Source organism: Chamaea fasciata, unplaced genomic scaffold (genome assembly GCF_029207755.1).
Source record: "Chamaea fasciata isolate MVZ Bird 193981 ecotype frontalis unplaced genomic scaffold, bChaFas1.0.hap1 SCAF_15, whole genome shotgun sequence".
In the NCBI taxonomy this organism is placed as follows: domain Eukaryota; kingdom Metazoa; phylum Chordata; class Aves; order Passeriformes; family Sylviidae; genus Chamaea; species Chamaea fasciata.
In genome coordinates, this window is record NW_027094100.1 from 5,913,627 (window position 1) to 5,929,610 (window position 15,984).

At 39.9% G+C, this 15,984-nt stretch overlaps 1 protein-coding gene across 7 annotated transcripts in view; it reads left to right on the forward strand.

The window, feature by feature from the left end:
• Positions 1 to 15,984, forward strand: part of RAPGEF6 (Rap guanine nucleotide exchange factor 6) — a 119,574-nt gene that overhangs the window by 20,844 nt on the left and 82,746 nt on the right. For all 7 annotated transcript variants that reach the window (XM_066197044.1, XM_066197045.1, XM_066197047.1 and 4 more), the window contains exons 2-4: positions 4,278 to 4,348; positions 4,947 to 5,003; positions 5,934 to 6,017. In XM_066197044.1, coding sequence (XP_066053141.1) covers positions 4,278 to 4,348; positions 4,947 to 5,003; positions 5,934 to 6,017 — 212 coding nt within the window. The remainder of the gene's footprint in view (positions 1 to 4,277; positions 4,349 to 4,946; positions 5,004 to 5,933; positions 6,018 to 15,984) is intronic.

A 15,984-nucleotide genomic window follows, 5' to 3' on the forward strand; every position in this document is an offset into this window, starting at 1 on the left:
TAAACTTCCTCAGCAGCTTTGAGTTTGGATTATATTCTCCAGATGATTTTTCTGGCTGACTGTACTTTTTTATTTTAAAAAGTTACATCTTAATAATTAAGAAACTAATATGTCACCATTTTTGCAAAAAAATAGGAGCAGATGGTTTTTAAAGAAATGTTTTGGGATAAATGGGTGATGGTGGTAGCTAGCTGGTGGCTTTACTTTTGTGTAGTGAGTTTTCAGTTGGTGCTTCTTTTATTTTCCCCTCTTATAGTATCTCTGAGAGTTAGCATCTGGTAGGGAAAATGAGAAGTGGTCTGGGTATTCAGGTGGCTCCCTTTAACTATATTGGGATGAGGATGTTCCCATAAAAGAATGTATATTTATATAACATGATATTGTTACTAAAATCTCTGTATTTTTATACCACACTTGGTTTAGCAGCTGGTTAAGCTTTTTGCTGGAAGAATGTGTGTGTACTGGAGATGATAAGAACTGGTGCTGCAGGAAGCTGAGGCTGCTGGTGACCACACTTTAGTGATAACAGCGCCATCCACAGAGGCATCCCTTGGTCTGCGCTGCTGCTGGAGCACTCGCTGGTTTATACAGTGTGCTCTGCCGTGGGAAGAATTTGAAGACACAGATATCCTCTGCTTTTTTTAAACACGTCTGCTGTGAGAACTGGAGGCAAAGAATGATCTGTCACTGGCAGCTTGGTGCAGGATCACTGCAGTCACAGTGTTCGTGTTTCCTCCCTCTGCTGTAGGAAATCTCCTTTCTGGCAGGATTAACAACTGTCTGATTACTCTTTGCCCAGTTTCCCACTTTCCCTTGAGTTGCTGGAGCTGCAGTTTTAGTTAGTTACTTTCTCTGTAAATAACCTTAGTCAAGGTTGTTTTCTGTCAAAGATTGGAGAATCTGTTGTGGTCATAGCATTTGCAGGTAGATCCTGTGCCTCAGTTTCAGCTATTGTTTCAGCTGATAAAAAGCTCTGAAGAAAAGATTACAAAATAAAATCACACTGACCTCATTCTTTAGACTGTGTGAAGAAATTGTGTTCCATCAGTAGTTGTGTCTCGGTTGGATTTTGACGGAAAAAAATGAGTTAAGTAATTATAAGGAAGGATATGGGAAGAGGTTGTAAAATTGTGGTGAATGTTTTGTGTTCTGCTGATACGATGCTGAACGTTGCCCTTTGGCATCACTTTTCGTAGTATCGTAAAAGTATCTGTGAAACTGTTTATACCCTTTGTACTGAGGTTATGTGCTTGACCACTGTTTATAACTGCTGCAGCGAAAGAAATCTGTTTCTAAAAATAAACGTCGAAATTGTATTAGAAGCTGTTGTAAACTTCTGAGTTAGAGAAATAAATGCTTTCAGCGTTGTTGGAGGAGGATTTTTGGGAGCGTGGTGCAGCTGGACTTCAGCCTCTGTCCACGAGGTGGCCGCAGCCCCTGCCCGTGTCTCGCCACCCCGGATTAATTGATGTTACTTGCTGGCAAAAATACCGAATGAGACTCTAAATATAGTGTGTCGAATGTAATTTCAGTGCTGTTTTAAGCACATAGTCTGCAATGAGTTGTAAGTATTGTAAGTTGAAGAAAACTTCACAAACTCTGACTAATAGGTAGTTTTCATTTTATTGGGAAAAACTGGGATACATGCATCACGTGTACTATACCCTCCTGTGTTAGAATCTGAAGTGGCATGTGAGGGAGAGGAGGAATTCTACCTGGTTGTATCTATTTAAACAAGCAAAAAAGGCTTTTTTCACCAAAATATGGAAAACGCATTGGATGGGTATATTTGAGGTACTGCTAGAATAAAGGCACCTCACAGCCCTTCCCAAGAGATTTCTGAGTTAGTTCTTTTGCTCAGTGGCACCCAAAATCGCTCTCTCTGCATGACTGGGAAAGGGGTTTGCTTTAAAAGTCGGGTATTTTTAGGGAAAGCATTACAGATCCTGTTTTAAAACCACCTATAGAAACTGCTGTGTGAGTAGCCAACGTGTTTAGCTTATTGATGTGTCACCTGGCTGGATAGTGAATTCCATTTATCATGTAATTTATTACATTTATCAGCATTACAGCAGTAATAGGGGGCAGTGTAAGTTAAATGCCTTCTGCTGGGTGAGGGAATAGGAACCTTTGCCTTCCCTTTGCTGTGCTCTGCTCAGCTGTTCCCTCTGCTGCTGTTCATCTTGACAGATGAGGTTGGAGTTGGGGGATGCTTTCCAGACATGTATCCCTTTAAGCAAATATTTCTCTCTTTAATTTACCAACTGTTTGTTCGTCAAGCTCCTCAGTGGGTCAGTACAGTCCTCTGTGCTGCAGGTGGAGTGCAGGAGTCAGTCCAGGCTGAGTGAGCCTGCAAAGGGTTTGCATTCTGGGGAGTCACAGAGAATAATTTACAAGTCAGGATGAGGTCATTTTTCATATGCAGAAGTTAAAAACTTTGTGATAAAAAGGGGAACATAGGCTCTTGTTCTGCTTAAAATTTTATGTAACTCATGACTACAGAACTGGTTAAAACATTTTCAAGATGTTCTGTTACATCTTAGTCCCAGTTATGTAAAAAAGTGCTGGAAAATGTAGGAAAACCTATATAGGCACAATGAGCTATAAAGACTTGAAAAATTCAGCTTTAATTTTAATACCAAATACTGGTTCTCTCCTGGCTGCCCAACTTTTACAGGAGTTGTGAATATCCTTGTTTTGGCCTGGGAGAGTCAGGTGTTACTAACTACTAAGCCAATGTATGGTCTGAGTATGTAGTTGCTGCATTTCTGTGCCTGACGCTTTCAGGTGGAGAAGTTTCCCTGCTCAGAAACAGGGAAAGCTCAGCAATGGAGCTGTTGGTTATCTGAAATGACCCTTTGGCTGCTCGGTGCCCACCTCTGACAGGCTGTGGTGTGTTTGGAGTCTATCCATAGCTAGTGCTCCTGGACGGTTTCACTAATAAAATCACGTTTGCGGCAGCTTGGAGGATTAAAATTAGGTTGGACTGTGTGAAACGAGTGCTTTGTAAACGTGTTACAAATTCAGGCCTTCTGTTTAATTTTCATGGGATTTGGTAATGACATTTTAAAAAAAAAAAATCAGAGTTTTGTTGGTTTTACATGATCTGCAATTATATCTGACCTTTCATTTGATACAACAGTCCGTATTAGTTCTATTGCTAAATATGGACTATGAAGCCAAAGAACTTTTCTGAAGTAAATCCATTGTAAATTCTGAGGCCAGCATTCATATTGATTTATCTTATGTAAACACTGGATAAATGCAGCACTTTTTTTTTTTTTTTCTTTTTTTTTTTAAATTCTGAACATACCTTTCAAGGCCAAGCTGGAGAGACTGCCCTGTGGTGTATAATCATTTTGCTGTGTGTGTATTTGACTCTTTAACAGCCCACCTGTTCAGGACAGTAAATAAAGTGATGAATAGCCCTAGTGAGCTGTTCCCTGCCATGTGGTCTGCACCATCAGCACAGATATTTTTGTGACTGAAGAGGATTCTGTCTGGTGAGAAGTTTAAACAGCTGTATCTCCTAATTACAGCTTCTACGTAAAGTTCAGTTTATAAAGCAAAGTAATCTCCATGTTTTAATATTTTTGTTTCTGTGGTTGCTAGTGGATGACACTGATGTGTTGCTGACTAGTGTTGTAGAAGTGAGAGACCTCTAAAGCTTTATTGTTTTCACCTTTGCCAAAGAGTATTTTGGAGTACTTTTTGATATTCCCTCTAGACATAGACTGGGCTTAGCAAGAGAGGCAGTGGGATGGTGTAGTTTGTGGTGGACCTGCCAGCTAGGTCTGAGGTGGACATGAAGGAGTTTTTCCTCTCTAAATATAACCCCTTTGCTATGAAAAAGTACTCTGGTGGTTCTCTGCACCCTATATAGTGGCTTAGGCTTTTCAGTGGTTTTGAAAAATTCCTTCTTTAAAGAGATCTTAGAAAGTTTCATCAATTTTTGACCTTGGGTGAACAGGCCTGCTCTATTTGTCTTATTCCACTTGTTGTTTGCTGCTGTATCCATTCGCATAATTAATATTTTCAGGGATATTTTTAATCTTCTTTTTTCAGGTCAGTGTTTATGCATCAGTTGCACTTCACTCTTTTTACTTCCACAGCTCAAGTGTAGACAGGGTTCTTCAAGTCTGTGTGTGTCCTGACCAATCTATTAATCTGGGCTTTGTACAGTTCTGTGTAATTTACTGCAGAATCTGAAAAGGAGCACTGAGTGATTAGATGTGAATGAGATTGCTCATGGTAGTTTATCTTTTTTTCCTTTGTAGGACTTGAATACTATTTATTCTTTCCTTCATGGGCTGGACATACTATCACATTTCAGGGAACATCAGCTAAGGTGAAGTACTCTGCAGTTTGTGTTTTTTATCACACTTACATCCATGCCTTTTTTGTGGAGATAAGCAGAGCTTTTGTCTGCTTGCTATTTGAGGTGGCAAAGCATTGGCCAATCCATTGCTGAGTTCAGTCACTGCAAAAATGTGGCACAGAATCTAAACTAAGGCAGAGCTTACTCCCATTTGCCTGCAAAGGACTATGTGGACAGTGCCCTGCCTTAACTCTAGATTACAAAACCTTCTGAATGCTTCAGACATTCAGATGGTCTCAGAATCCATAAAATGGAAGGCCCACAAAGCACAAAAGAAGTGCTTTGGAAGTATTATAGTTCCTTCAGTTCCATTGCTGTGGGTAATTCCAATGTGTGGGAGTGATTTAAACACTTGGAAAACATGCTGGATATTATCTGTTTGGATAATGAAGAACACCATCATAATTTGAATTTTCTGGTTAAGCACATCCTTTGTTTAGAAGAAAAAAAAAATAGTTGAATTTGAGGTCTTAGAGCCTGAAAGTGATTCTACTGAAATGCAATGATTAATGGCTTATGATCTTTAGGGATTAAAATTGAATTTAAACTTCTCTTCCTCTTCCCTCAGAATAATGTCGTCAAGTGCCCGCTATGAGAGGTACAAGGGCAACCAAGTTCTCTTTTGGTGAGTACATAGCACTCGTTGGAGTTCTTCAGCAGAAATGTGAGCAAGCCCAATGTTTTGCACGTTGTTATATGTCACTTGCTTTTCAGTCGTTGTCAATAACTGGTTAAAAGCTTAGGCACAGGTGGTTGTAGCAGTAGTGCAGTGTTGCTGTTTGAGAGGTGCCCATGGCTCTCCAGGGACAGCAGAGGGGGGTGTGTGTGTGTGTGTCAGTGACAGGAGGTGACTGAGAGGCGGGCAGTGTCCCCTCTGCAGTGGTGGGAGCCCTGGTGACACTCAGTAGGTGGCACTGTATCCCTGGAGCTGGCACTGCCTGCACGGCTCCTTCGGAGCAGCCTGTACTGGAGAGCGATGGAGCTCAAACACCATCCCTTTACATTGCAAAAAATTAGTATTTTAGCTTACAGTTCTCTAGGTCCTTGCTGGGAGGCAAATATACTTTTATTTTCTTCATATTTTAGCATTGCTTTTGGCATATTTATTGTCTCACAACTAGTCCTAGCTTTCTGTATAAGGCACAGCTTCCAGCACACTCGAGTCTATAAATGAGATGCCATCTGCTAGTTGGTGTGGTGGGTATGTGTGACACACACCTGCTCCAGGAGCAGGTCAATGTCTGTGTGTGGGATTGTGTGCTGTCCTGTATTTAGAGCCTTTGTGAGTACTTCCACTGGAATAAAAAGTTTTCACTAAAAATTTCCTTTTAATAAAGTAAATCTTGAAGCTGAGTTAAATGTCAAAATGTAAAGTATAAGAAACATTTCTTATGTGAATGTTTAAAAAAAATCCTGGTCCAGTTGCAGTTCCCAGGTTCTTGCATACTGAAGTGGTAGAGTGATAAATCATTATTTTATTGCAATAGTACTTTGGATAACATAATTTTAAGGTACTGTAAGGAGAAGTATGTATCAGTGATTTCTTTTCTTACAGCTCAGAAACTATTGCAAGATGCTGGTATATCCTACTTTCTGGATCTGTGCTCATGAAGGATTCAATGTTTTTGCCACCTTGCAGGTATGTAAGTGAGTTACAGTTCTTATTTAAGGCTTTTTTTAAAAAAAATCTTCCTATGTATTTCTGTTACTTTAATTTTTAAAGCATTTAAAAATAATTTCATAATTTTGTTTTTCTTAACTTTGATAGTAAAAGAAATGTTCAGTTAATTCAATTTAAATTTTCTCAGACTTCTTCTGCACTTTGAAATTTCTTTGCACGCAATCTAGTTTGGCTTTTTAAGTTTCTAAGAGAATTTGTAGTCCGCTTATTACCTTGGGGTCTCTTTGAATAATTCATGCTGTGTGACTGTTCTGGATAGAGTTCCCTATCGCAAAAATACAACTGCAGATCACATAGCTTCTGGTATTTGGTTGGAGGCTGTATTTAATGGCACATAGGATTTTTATGTGAAGCAAGAAGGGGCCAGCAGCATCAGCTGTGGAGAGCTTGTGCCAGGAGCCTGTCTGTGTCTCGGGGTTGAGACACAGTGAACACTGACATGTTTTCACTGAGGCACAGTAGTAGACTTGAGCTGAACGGGGGCAAGTAATACCCTGAGTACCCAGAGTAATATTCTTCTTGACCTTGTACATCACTCATTTTTATTTCACTGTGTTTCACTTGACTCAGCATGAGCTGCCCGTGAGTGGATAGACTTAATGCCAACTCCAGCTTACATACATTTCCATATACTTGAATTTCATAGTAAGTACTAGTAAGAACATCTAGGATTGAATTTTTCAACTCAGTTAACTGTAGGCTGGATATTTAACAGTTAATGCTCCTTGAGTGACTGAAGGTCCTTGAGTGAAATCGCCCCATCCCTGGAAGTGTGCAAAGCCAATTTGGACAGGGCTTGGAGCAAGTTTATTAACTTTGTCTATGTATTTGAGTGAGTGAGGATGGCAACTGGGGCTCACTGTGCTTGAAAAGGGCGTTTTTATTGACTTGATGAACTTGTATTCAAGTTGTAATTCAGAAATTGGTTTAAAATTTGGAGGAGTAAAACTTGCATCCAGGTGCAGTAAATCTATTCCATGTTCTGACGCTGTTGCTCACGATGAGAGAAGCCCTGCAAGATTTTTAAGGTAAGAGGCAGATCAGTCAGTAACACCAGGTACAAAGATGGCATAATCTTGATTTTACCCTATTTCCTGGAGAATGGATTTGTTAATAGATTTGGCATAGGAGGAGAAGAATTTGCTTCTAACGTGAAAGCGATGGCCAGAATAAAAGAGCAGGATTGACGGATTTGTGGAAGGAAAATCATGTCAGCAAGTTAAAGAGGTTTTGTGTTAACCTTGCTTGTTAATGGAGATAATTCATGTGAACAGGATATTTGAAGGAGATTACTCACAGCAAGATTAACCATAGGAGATATATCAAGGACCTGGAGGAACTTTTGAAGCCAATTATGTGGCTGACAGCCTCCTACAGCTACGAGAATTGAACCTCCAAGGGAAAAATACAAACTCTTGAAATGTTCAAGGTGAAGTCTTATTAAAACAAACACATCTTTTTTCCCAGTCCTTCCAAAATCTCTCAAGGGGAGAAAATTGGAATCATTGTTCTACTCATGTAGTGCATTTCTTGGCTAAAAACAATTGCTTTATTTAAAATGGCCTCATAGTTGTGTGGTATCTTTTCATGAGAGTTGTAGATGCATCAATGACTCAATTATTTCTGTTTTCTTTAATGAAAAGAAAGCCATTTCTCTTTTCTTTAGTAAAAGGAGAAGACCTAAATGCTTAGATCAAGAAAATGGTCATAATGAAAGAGGAACTCCAGTTTTGCATCATGAACAACAGCTTGGGTTGAAATTATTTTAGTTTGTTTTGTATTAGTATTTGTGAGTAAGAATATTTTACTATATTTTGCATCTGACTGACTGTTAATAGTGTTTGCATGCATTCTGTGTGAAGTTCCAGAAGCACAGAAAATACTGTGCTTTTACAGGACTTTAAATGTTGGAAAGTAAGAATGTGGGATTAGAGATTTGCAATTTGAAGAATTTAACGATTAACAAAATGCCGTAATTTAAATTTTGATGTATGTAACTTTGTTCTCAAACATATTTATGTCTCAAATGCACGATCTAAAGTCAGATCAGTTTTACTTCTGAAGCCTGTAGTGCTGCTTTCTGCAGATACTTGTGAATTTGTACCAAAAGTAAAGCAGTGGCTCAGAGCTCCTCACTCCCAGCTTCTGCCAGTGCAAGGTATACTGGTCTTTTTGTCCCCTGATCCTTCCTTTCCAGGTTTAGCTTGAATATTGCTTCTGCTTAGACTGCACCTGCTGCATCCAAGCTCTGTCCCAGTGCTCCTCAAACTCTGCTCTTCCTCTTTGTCGTCTCCATCCCAGTCCCAATGTCTGGGGTGTGAATAGTGTTTTTCCTCCCTCTGCTCCCACAGTCTGGATCCATGTGTGCCAGTCCCCTGCTGCCACGCAGTAAACCTAATTTCTGACAAACCAACAGTTGCCAATAAGGTTCTGAATTGTGATAATTGTTGCCATAATTGGGATTTAAGTTTCTTACTGTGTGACTGTAAATATTGCAGTCACAATACAATACTCTGGGTGTATGCTTCACTGGAAAGCTTTTCCCAACTAGCTATTGTGGATTATTTTCTCTCTTAAAGGGAGCTTCAGGCTTACATCCCTGTGCTTATTGAGTCTGAGAGATTTAGTACTCAGCACAGGATAAAAGCGGTGGTTATTCAGTGCATTTGTGGCTCTGGGTGAGGTGATGTTTTCCCTGGATGTTTCTGTTAAGTGGTGGCTGTAACTTGTAGCATTGCCTGACAGCCAGTAAGTGAAGCAACAGCTTGGGAATGCTACCAATAAATGTATTTGTAAAACTAATTAATTCAGATAGAGTTGTTCAGATTTAAATTCTTCTGGCAGAGCTAGTGCTGGCATGAAGATACTACGAGGGAAAAGGGAATGTGGATGAGAAGAGGCAGCATGCTAGTGAGAAGCTGCGTCCTGGTCTCCCTAAGTGCAGCAACTTGTATTGGGCTTGCTGGTGTTGAGTACGGGCTGGGAAGGTGTTGCAGACTAAGTGTGCATGGTGCATCTTGTTTGATATAGAATAATCTTGTAAGAAAGTCAGAAAATGAAGAAAGACTGTGTTCAGACCTGTCACAACTATATGGCTGAATAATCTCCATATTTCCCCTGCACCAATAATTTCCTTTTGGTCTGTTCATGGTTCCTTACAGCAACAACCCTTTAGAAATTTTATGGTCTGTAAGGGATGCTGATTGTGCCACAGAAAGAGTTTTTTGTTGGCTGAACTAAAGTGCAAGAGAAAGGAAATTAGAAGGAAGGGGTCACGTATGGTTTGTTTATAATTAAAATGCAATTTTACTAAGACTTTGCAATCTCATGATCTGGAATAGCTGGAAAGCTGCACAGAAAGTGGTAGGTGTTACACAGGCTTCCTCAAAGGGTCATCATGTTCGGAGTATAAAGTAATTAATACAGAGATCTTGAGCTAGCAGCCTGCAAATTGAGTAGCATGTTACACAGCCTCCAAAATAATTTCCAATTAAAACTTCAGCAGGCTTAAGAGATAAACCTGCTCAATGTTGTTATTGAGAGCTAATGCAGAAATGGGTTTTGATGACTGAGCATTAATTGAAATAGGTATTTTGCATTCAGCCATGTATCTTGTGGTGTCTGGTTTCCTTTAAACCATTTCCTGATGGAGCTAAGTATTATAATATTTTTCTAATGAAGTTACTTTGAAAAGCTCAGGACTTGCACAGCATATGATATCATGTAAACTCTGCCACTTGCATTTGCTGTACCTTTTGGTCTGTGCTGATGGACCTTTTTTCCCATCTCCTTGTTCTGTTTCACAAGTAGAGACGTTTGGGGCTGCTCAGCAGTTGCTGTGAGGCCTCCTGGTACACCTGCGAGCCTCAGGCAACTCCCCACCAGCTCCATTCTTCAGATCATGGTTGGGCTGAGACAAATCTAGTGAAATTGAGACCTCCATGGAGAGACCCAGAAAAACAGGTTATTCCTATGAGGATTTTGATGTTGAGGATACTCCTGTGTCATGACTGCAGTGCAGGAAGGGCAGATCCTGACTTTTCTATCTGCAGTCACTGCAACTGAGGCATTTTCCCTCAGTGTTACTTCCCAAACAATGACAAATTTAAGTATAAAATTATATTTTTAGAGTGATTATATTGGTGTTTAATAATACTAGAGGATATTCTAGCCATTAGTATACTTGTGTGGTACATTCGTTGGCAACGGAATGCATTTTATCTTGGATCTGACCAACAGCAACTTTGCAGTAGATATCCAGAGGTTTGCTGGAACAATTGCTCTGCACAAGAGGTCCTCTGCAAGGAGAGGAAAAATGAAACGCTTTTTCATAGCATCACAGATGGGTGGGAAGGGACCTTAAAGCTTCTCATTCCAACCCTCTGCCGTGGGCAGGGACACCTTCCACAATCCCAGGTTGCTCCAAGCCCCATCCAGCCTGAGCTTGAACATTTCCAGAGATGGGGGAGCCACAGCTTCTCTGATGACCTGTGCCGGGGCCTCCCCACCCTTATAGGAAAGAATTTCTTCCTGATATCTCATCTAAACCTACTTAGGTCAGCTTAGAGCTATTCCCCCTCGTCCTGTCACTATATGCCCCTGTAGCCCCCCCAACTTGCAGAAAAACACATTTTCATCTGTTAAAGAACCAACCAAACAACGTGTTTATTCCTTATGCATCTTGTCTCTTCCAGGCCCAGTTGTGCCCTTCCGTACAAAATCTTTTTGCATGGAAGAAATGCATCCAGGTTACTGGATAAGTGGGGTCATGGGATTCCCTTTGCAGTGGCGAGTACAATTTATCTTCATCATTATGTACCTAAAAGCAGCCCAACAGGCAGACAGGCAGTTTGAGAGACAGATATATTCATAAAAACAAAATACCTGCAAACCCTTTGCTTGTTGTCTTGATAAACTGGTATATCAGGGCCCTGGCCCCATTCTCCATGTAATACAGTACTGAGTGTTACTGCAGTAAAACTCCTGCAGGTTGCTTTATTGATGGTCACAGATAACTGTGCATTATTGACACCGATTTACACAGAGAGGTTAATGTTATGGTTTTGTAGTTCCTGTACGACACAGAACAGAACGTAAAGTGCCTGACATCCTGCCATTGATGGTTTTGATATCTGAAATATCTGAAAATATTCTTTCAGGATGTAGTAGAATTTTGTAAATTTGAAGGTGCTTGCTGATTAGTGTTTGAACAAATAATAAGACAGTCTCAGTCTTCATCTGTAGGCTGAAAGCTCTTCAGGGCAGGTTGTGTTTTTACCTTTAATTTATGTACGATATTCTGCATAATGAAGAATGAGAAGCTATCAATATTGAATAACTTGAGCATATCGATATCAGGAAATGTTTGGGTAAAATGTGATGGCTATTGCTTAAATTCGTCAGTTTTGCCATTCCAGATGCACTTCATCACCAAATACTCAGCTTGCGCAACAGCTGGATATGACAATTTTCAAAACATTTGTGTTCAGAAAGCCATGTTTGTGCACATTCTGTTTCAAGAGCTGTGTTCAAAATATGTTACGTTGGAGGCATTTCTAAATAGTTTATAAAAGTAAGGTTTGTTATAAAAGGTCCAGCACCTTAAAGAAGTTTTAACACCTTCCTGTTTTGGGGAGTGAGCATGAGTGTGAAAATGGGAGTGTTCTCAGACAAAGAAGGCTCTCTCCAGTGATTAATTTTATTCTATTCCTTGTATCAGTGAAGTCAAGCACGTACCCAGGTGCCTGCACTTCTAAAGTACTCTGCAGTTACGGAGAGGTGAGCAAATCACGCAGTGGAAAAGGGACAGATGAACCAAGGAATGTCACAGGGTCACAGACTGGTTTGGGTTGGAAGGGGCCTTGAAGCTCATCTAGGTCCAGCCCACTGCCATGGACAGGGATACTTCACTAGACCAGGTTTCTCCAAGCTCTATCCAGCCTGGCCTGAGAACTATTATCTGCAGTCCTTGGCTTTTACATTTTGGTAGCTCTAGTCTGGCCCCATGGCCTGAACACCCATTAGTTGTTGGCGTGGGATATCAGGCCAGTTTAACTTATATTCTTTTCTCAGATTATGCAAGTGCTTAAGCATTTTTAATTATGAGTAGCAGTGAATCAGAAGGAAGACACGGTTTCTTGCAAATGAGGCATCCATAAATCAAGGATAAACAAAGCTGCCTTTGGTATTTGGAAGACATTTTTTTCCCATGACAGCATTGCAGACCATTGAGTGTGTGAAAATTAACGATGCAGATGAAATAGATGAATATTAAATGACGGGAGCATACAATGAAATTATAAATAAAAACAATTGTATTACAGTTTTATAGTAACTGATTTTTTCTAGGCTTCCAGCAGTGGCAAGCCATAGAATGATACTAAATTTAGGACTTACTTAAATCACACTTGTGTTAACAATGACGATTAAATTGCTGGATCATTTAAAACTTTAATGGTTATACCAGTGGTAGTATGTCCTTTGACGATTTTTTTGTTGTAAGTGGAGCTTAATTTACATCAGTTTCATGTTTTCTTACACTTTCAGTGTTAATTTAAATTTTTAATTAGGTTATTTTCCCCACTCAGCTTAAAGCACTAAAGCATGTGCAATGTGCTGTATCTTAGTGAGTCTTTCCCAATTTTCTTATGTATCTTGCCACAGGTGACATCAGGAGGATGTAGTGTTTTTGAGATGTGCTTTTGGTTGGGGAAGCTGCTGTGGTGGTTGGTAAGCAGAAGTACTGACATGGGCTTCTTGGATTGGACCTTTCCAGGAAGCAAACCTGACCCTGGGAAAAGATGTCGGTGGTCATGGTCTTGTTGGATGCCAACTTGGGTAACCAAACTGCTGAAGCAGTAACAGCTCCTGCAAACAGCACTGTGTGTTCTTGGTGCCACAGCAAAGTTGTCTTTTAGTACCAAAAGATAAGATCGCCCATCTCTTCCAGAATTAGATGTACTTTCCAGAGCTCCCTTTTTTTGAGAAACATCATGGTTCGGGTTTGGGTGGATCTTTAATTACCAGCTAAAGACTTCTCCGAGTAATTTGCTCTCACAGAAATGTTCCTTCTTCTTTGGAAGAATGTTCCATGTCAAAGTTTCTTCTTGTTTCCCACGTGGGTTTTCTCTCCTCCACTTTCAAAGCTTTGTTCAACTGAACCTTTTCCATTTACAAACATTCAGGAATGGATGTTGTTCTGAAGCCTTGATTATAATTGGCAGATTAGTGAAGTATATTGATGTCAGCAAACCTCTTAACTGATAGAGAAGCTAAATATTTGTATTCTAGAGGAAAAATATGTAATAAGTCATTAAGAAATTTAAAACCCATGTTTCTAAAACATGTTGTATATGTTAATTGAGAATGTTGAAAGTTGGTATTTTCAAGACATAGTGGTAGTTATGGTTGGGGAAAAACCATATGTTACCTCCTCCTTTGAAAGGAGCTCTGCTGTGGAATAATTGATAAACCATCCATGGTGTCTACCAGGAAATAATGAAACTTGACCTATTGACTTGTAAATATGAGCAGTTTATTCTTTAAGATTAGCTGGGTGGGTTTTGTCTTTGGAACCTGATCCTTTTCCAAGTGTTTGGTTGTTGTAAAGTGCCTGATGGAGCAGAAATGATAGGGCCAAGACTGTGACCTTTGTTCCAAGCGCTGTTCTTGTCCTCATTAGTGTTTACTGCCATTACTTAATTAGCAAACACTTCAACATAAGCAGAGGGAGGCTGGACAGTGGCTGAATTTGAGGAATGTGTTTATGTAAAAGAAAACAACTCCTCCTTGACCTCTGGGAGTTTGATAAAATGTTGTTACACAAAAAAAAAAAACTTCACTTGAACAACCTGCGACAGGAAATGGGTGCATTTTCCTAAGTACTGTGGATGTAGCAATAGTAGTAATTTGTTTTGTCATAAAACTGATAATGATTATTTCTGGTTTTAAAAAGGTGCAGAACCTGAAACTTCCAGTTGCACCTAATTCCTTTATGATTTTGGTGTTTTGAGAAAAAATATCTCTTGTTTTTAGTTTTCTACTATAAGGAATAGAATTATAAGTTATTTAGCTTTTTTATTTTCTAATTGAAAATAATCCTGTGGCAAAGTTGATTTCACTTTGGTTTTTAGTTTATAGAGTAATACTAACATGGATTTCAGTTAACCTCAATGTTGGAGCTGACATTAAAAATGATAGTTCTGTATTTTCTGAACTGAATTAACTGTTGTAAGAGTGAGAGTAGTTTAGCCGTTCTTTTTGTGTTGCAAAAACACAAGACTCATGCCTGGATCACATGCTGTGTGGAAAAAGCATTAAAGAAGACATGAAAATTTAAACTCTGAGTTTCTTACTACAGATGTGTGAAAATGCCAGTTTTCTACGTGAAACTTATCTGGTCTGGGTGAGAAAGTTTAAGTTGTCATGTTGTTTATGACTATATTGCAGTCATGTAATTTAAATACTTTTTTTCTTTTCCTTCAGTAGACCATTAGCAAAATCAAAACCTGACAGTAGAAGCTTCCATGCTCCTATTAATTGTAATTCTTTATCCTAACTGGATTACATTGATAATTTCTTTGTTGCAATAATTACTTCACTTGAGTAACTTCAGAGTTTCAGAGAATCACAGAATGACCTGTGATGGAAAGGACATTTAAGCTCACCTGGTTCCAACCCCTTGCCATGGCCAGGGGCACCTTTCACTGGGTGAGGTTGCTTCAAGCCCCATCCAACCTGGCCTTGAACAGTTCCAAGGATGGGGCAGCCACAGCTTCTCTGGGCAATCTGTGCCAGGGCCTCACCACCTTCACAGGGGAGGGAGAATTTCTTCCTAGTATCTAAGCAAAACCTCCCCTTCTTCAGCTTAGTTTAGTTAGTCTTTTAGCTTCAGTTTAGTTCCTTAAATTTTTTTCCCTGTAGTTGCATATATCCCATAGAAATTTTGGAGTGTTGTTTATAAACACAAGTCTTTTTCAGGGTTCTGTATAAAGTGGTCGTGGTTTCAGTGAATCTTTGCCATCAAGATGACTGTATATGTAACTCAAATCTTGATGGCTGGAGTTTCATGTGTGCTTTTTAAATACAACCTCGGTGAAAACAGATGGAGCTGACCCACTTTTTCCGGGTTTGTGGCCACTCTTGTCTTAACTTCCTTCTAATTCACGTGTTAATCCCTGCTTTGCATTAACCAGTTCTTCAGTTACCTCACCTGCTGGTAGGTGCTAAAACGTGATTGATGTTGACAGTCTGAGTTTGTAACATGGCAGCTACAACTACTGAACTGCTAATCCAGCCACTGCTGCTCGTCAGGGAGTTTGTTTTATGTGCTGGCCTTGTGGAATCACCTTCCCTCGTGCCCAGGCAGTGAGTAGGTCAAGCATTCCCACCTCAGGCTAACGGGTCAGGAGTGAAGACAAGCTTACTTAATCTCTGTAGCCAGATATATTCAATTCCAGGTACCACTGCAGTCACAAATGCATTGATTAGAGAGGTTATTGGTCTGTAACACACCTCACACATCCCCCAGCAGTGTCTAGCTCAGTCCTCTTTTGCTGGTAGCTCCAGCACCTTCAGATCTGATTCCATGATTCCTTCTCCAGAGGTGATTTCTCTAAAGTCACCTGTGTTGTTCAGTGTTCTGAAGGAAGTCTCCTGTTAGAGTAGATCAGCTAAAGCACGTCAGGTTGTTTCTAGCTGCTTTCCTCAGCTGCTGTCTTACACTGCCCGTCATGCTTTGTTACATTTGTGTTCTTTCATACTTCTTAAACAGAATCCATCGCCATGACCCATTCCTCGTGATGGTACAAGCAGCATAAAGACAGAGGTCACAAGTTAAGGCTCAATATTAGAAAAGAGGTTCTCTGTCCCCCCCTTTGCTGGGAGGATGACGAGGTGACATAGAATTGAGGGAGCTCTCATTAAA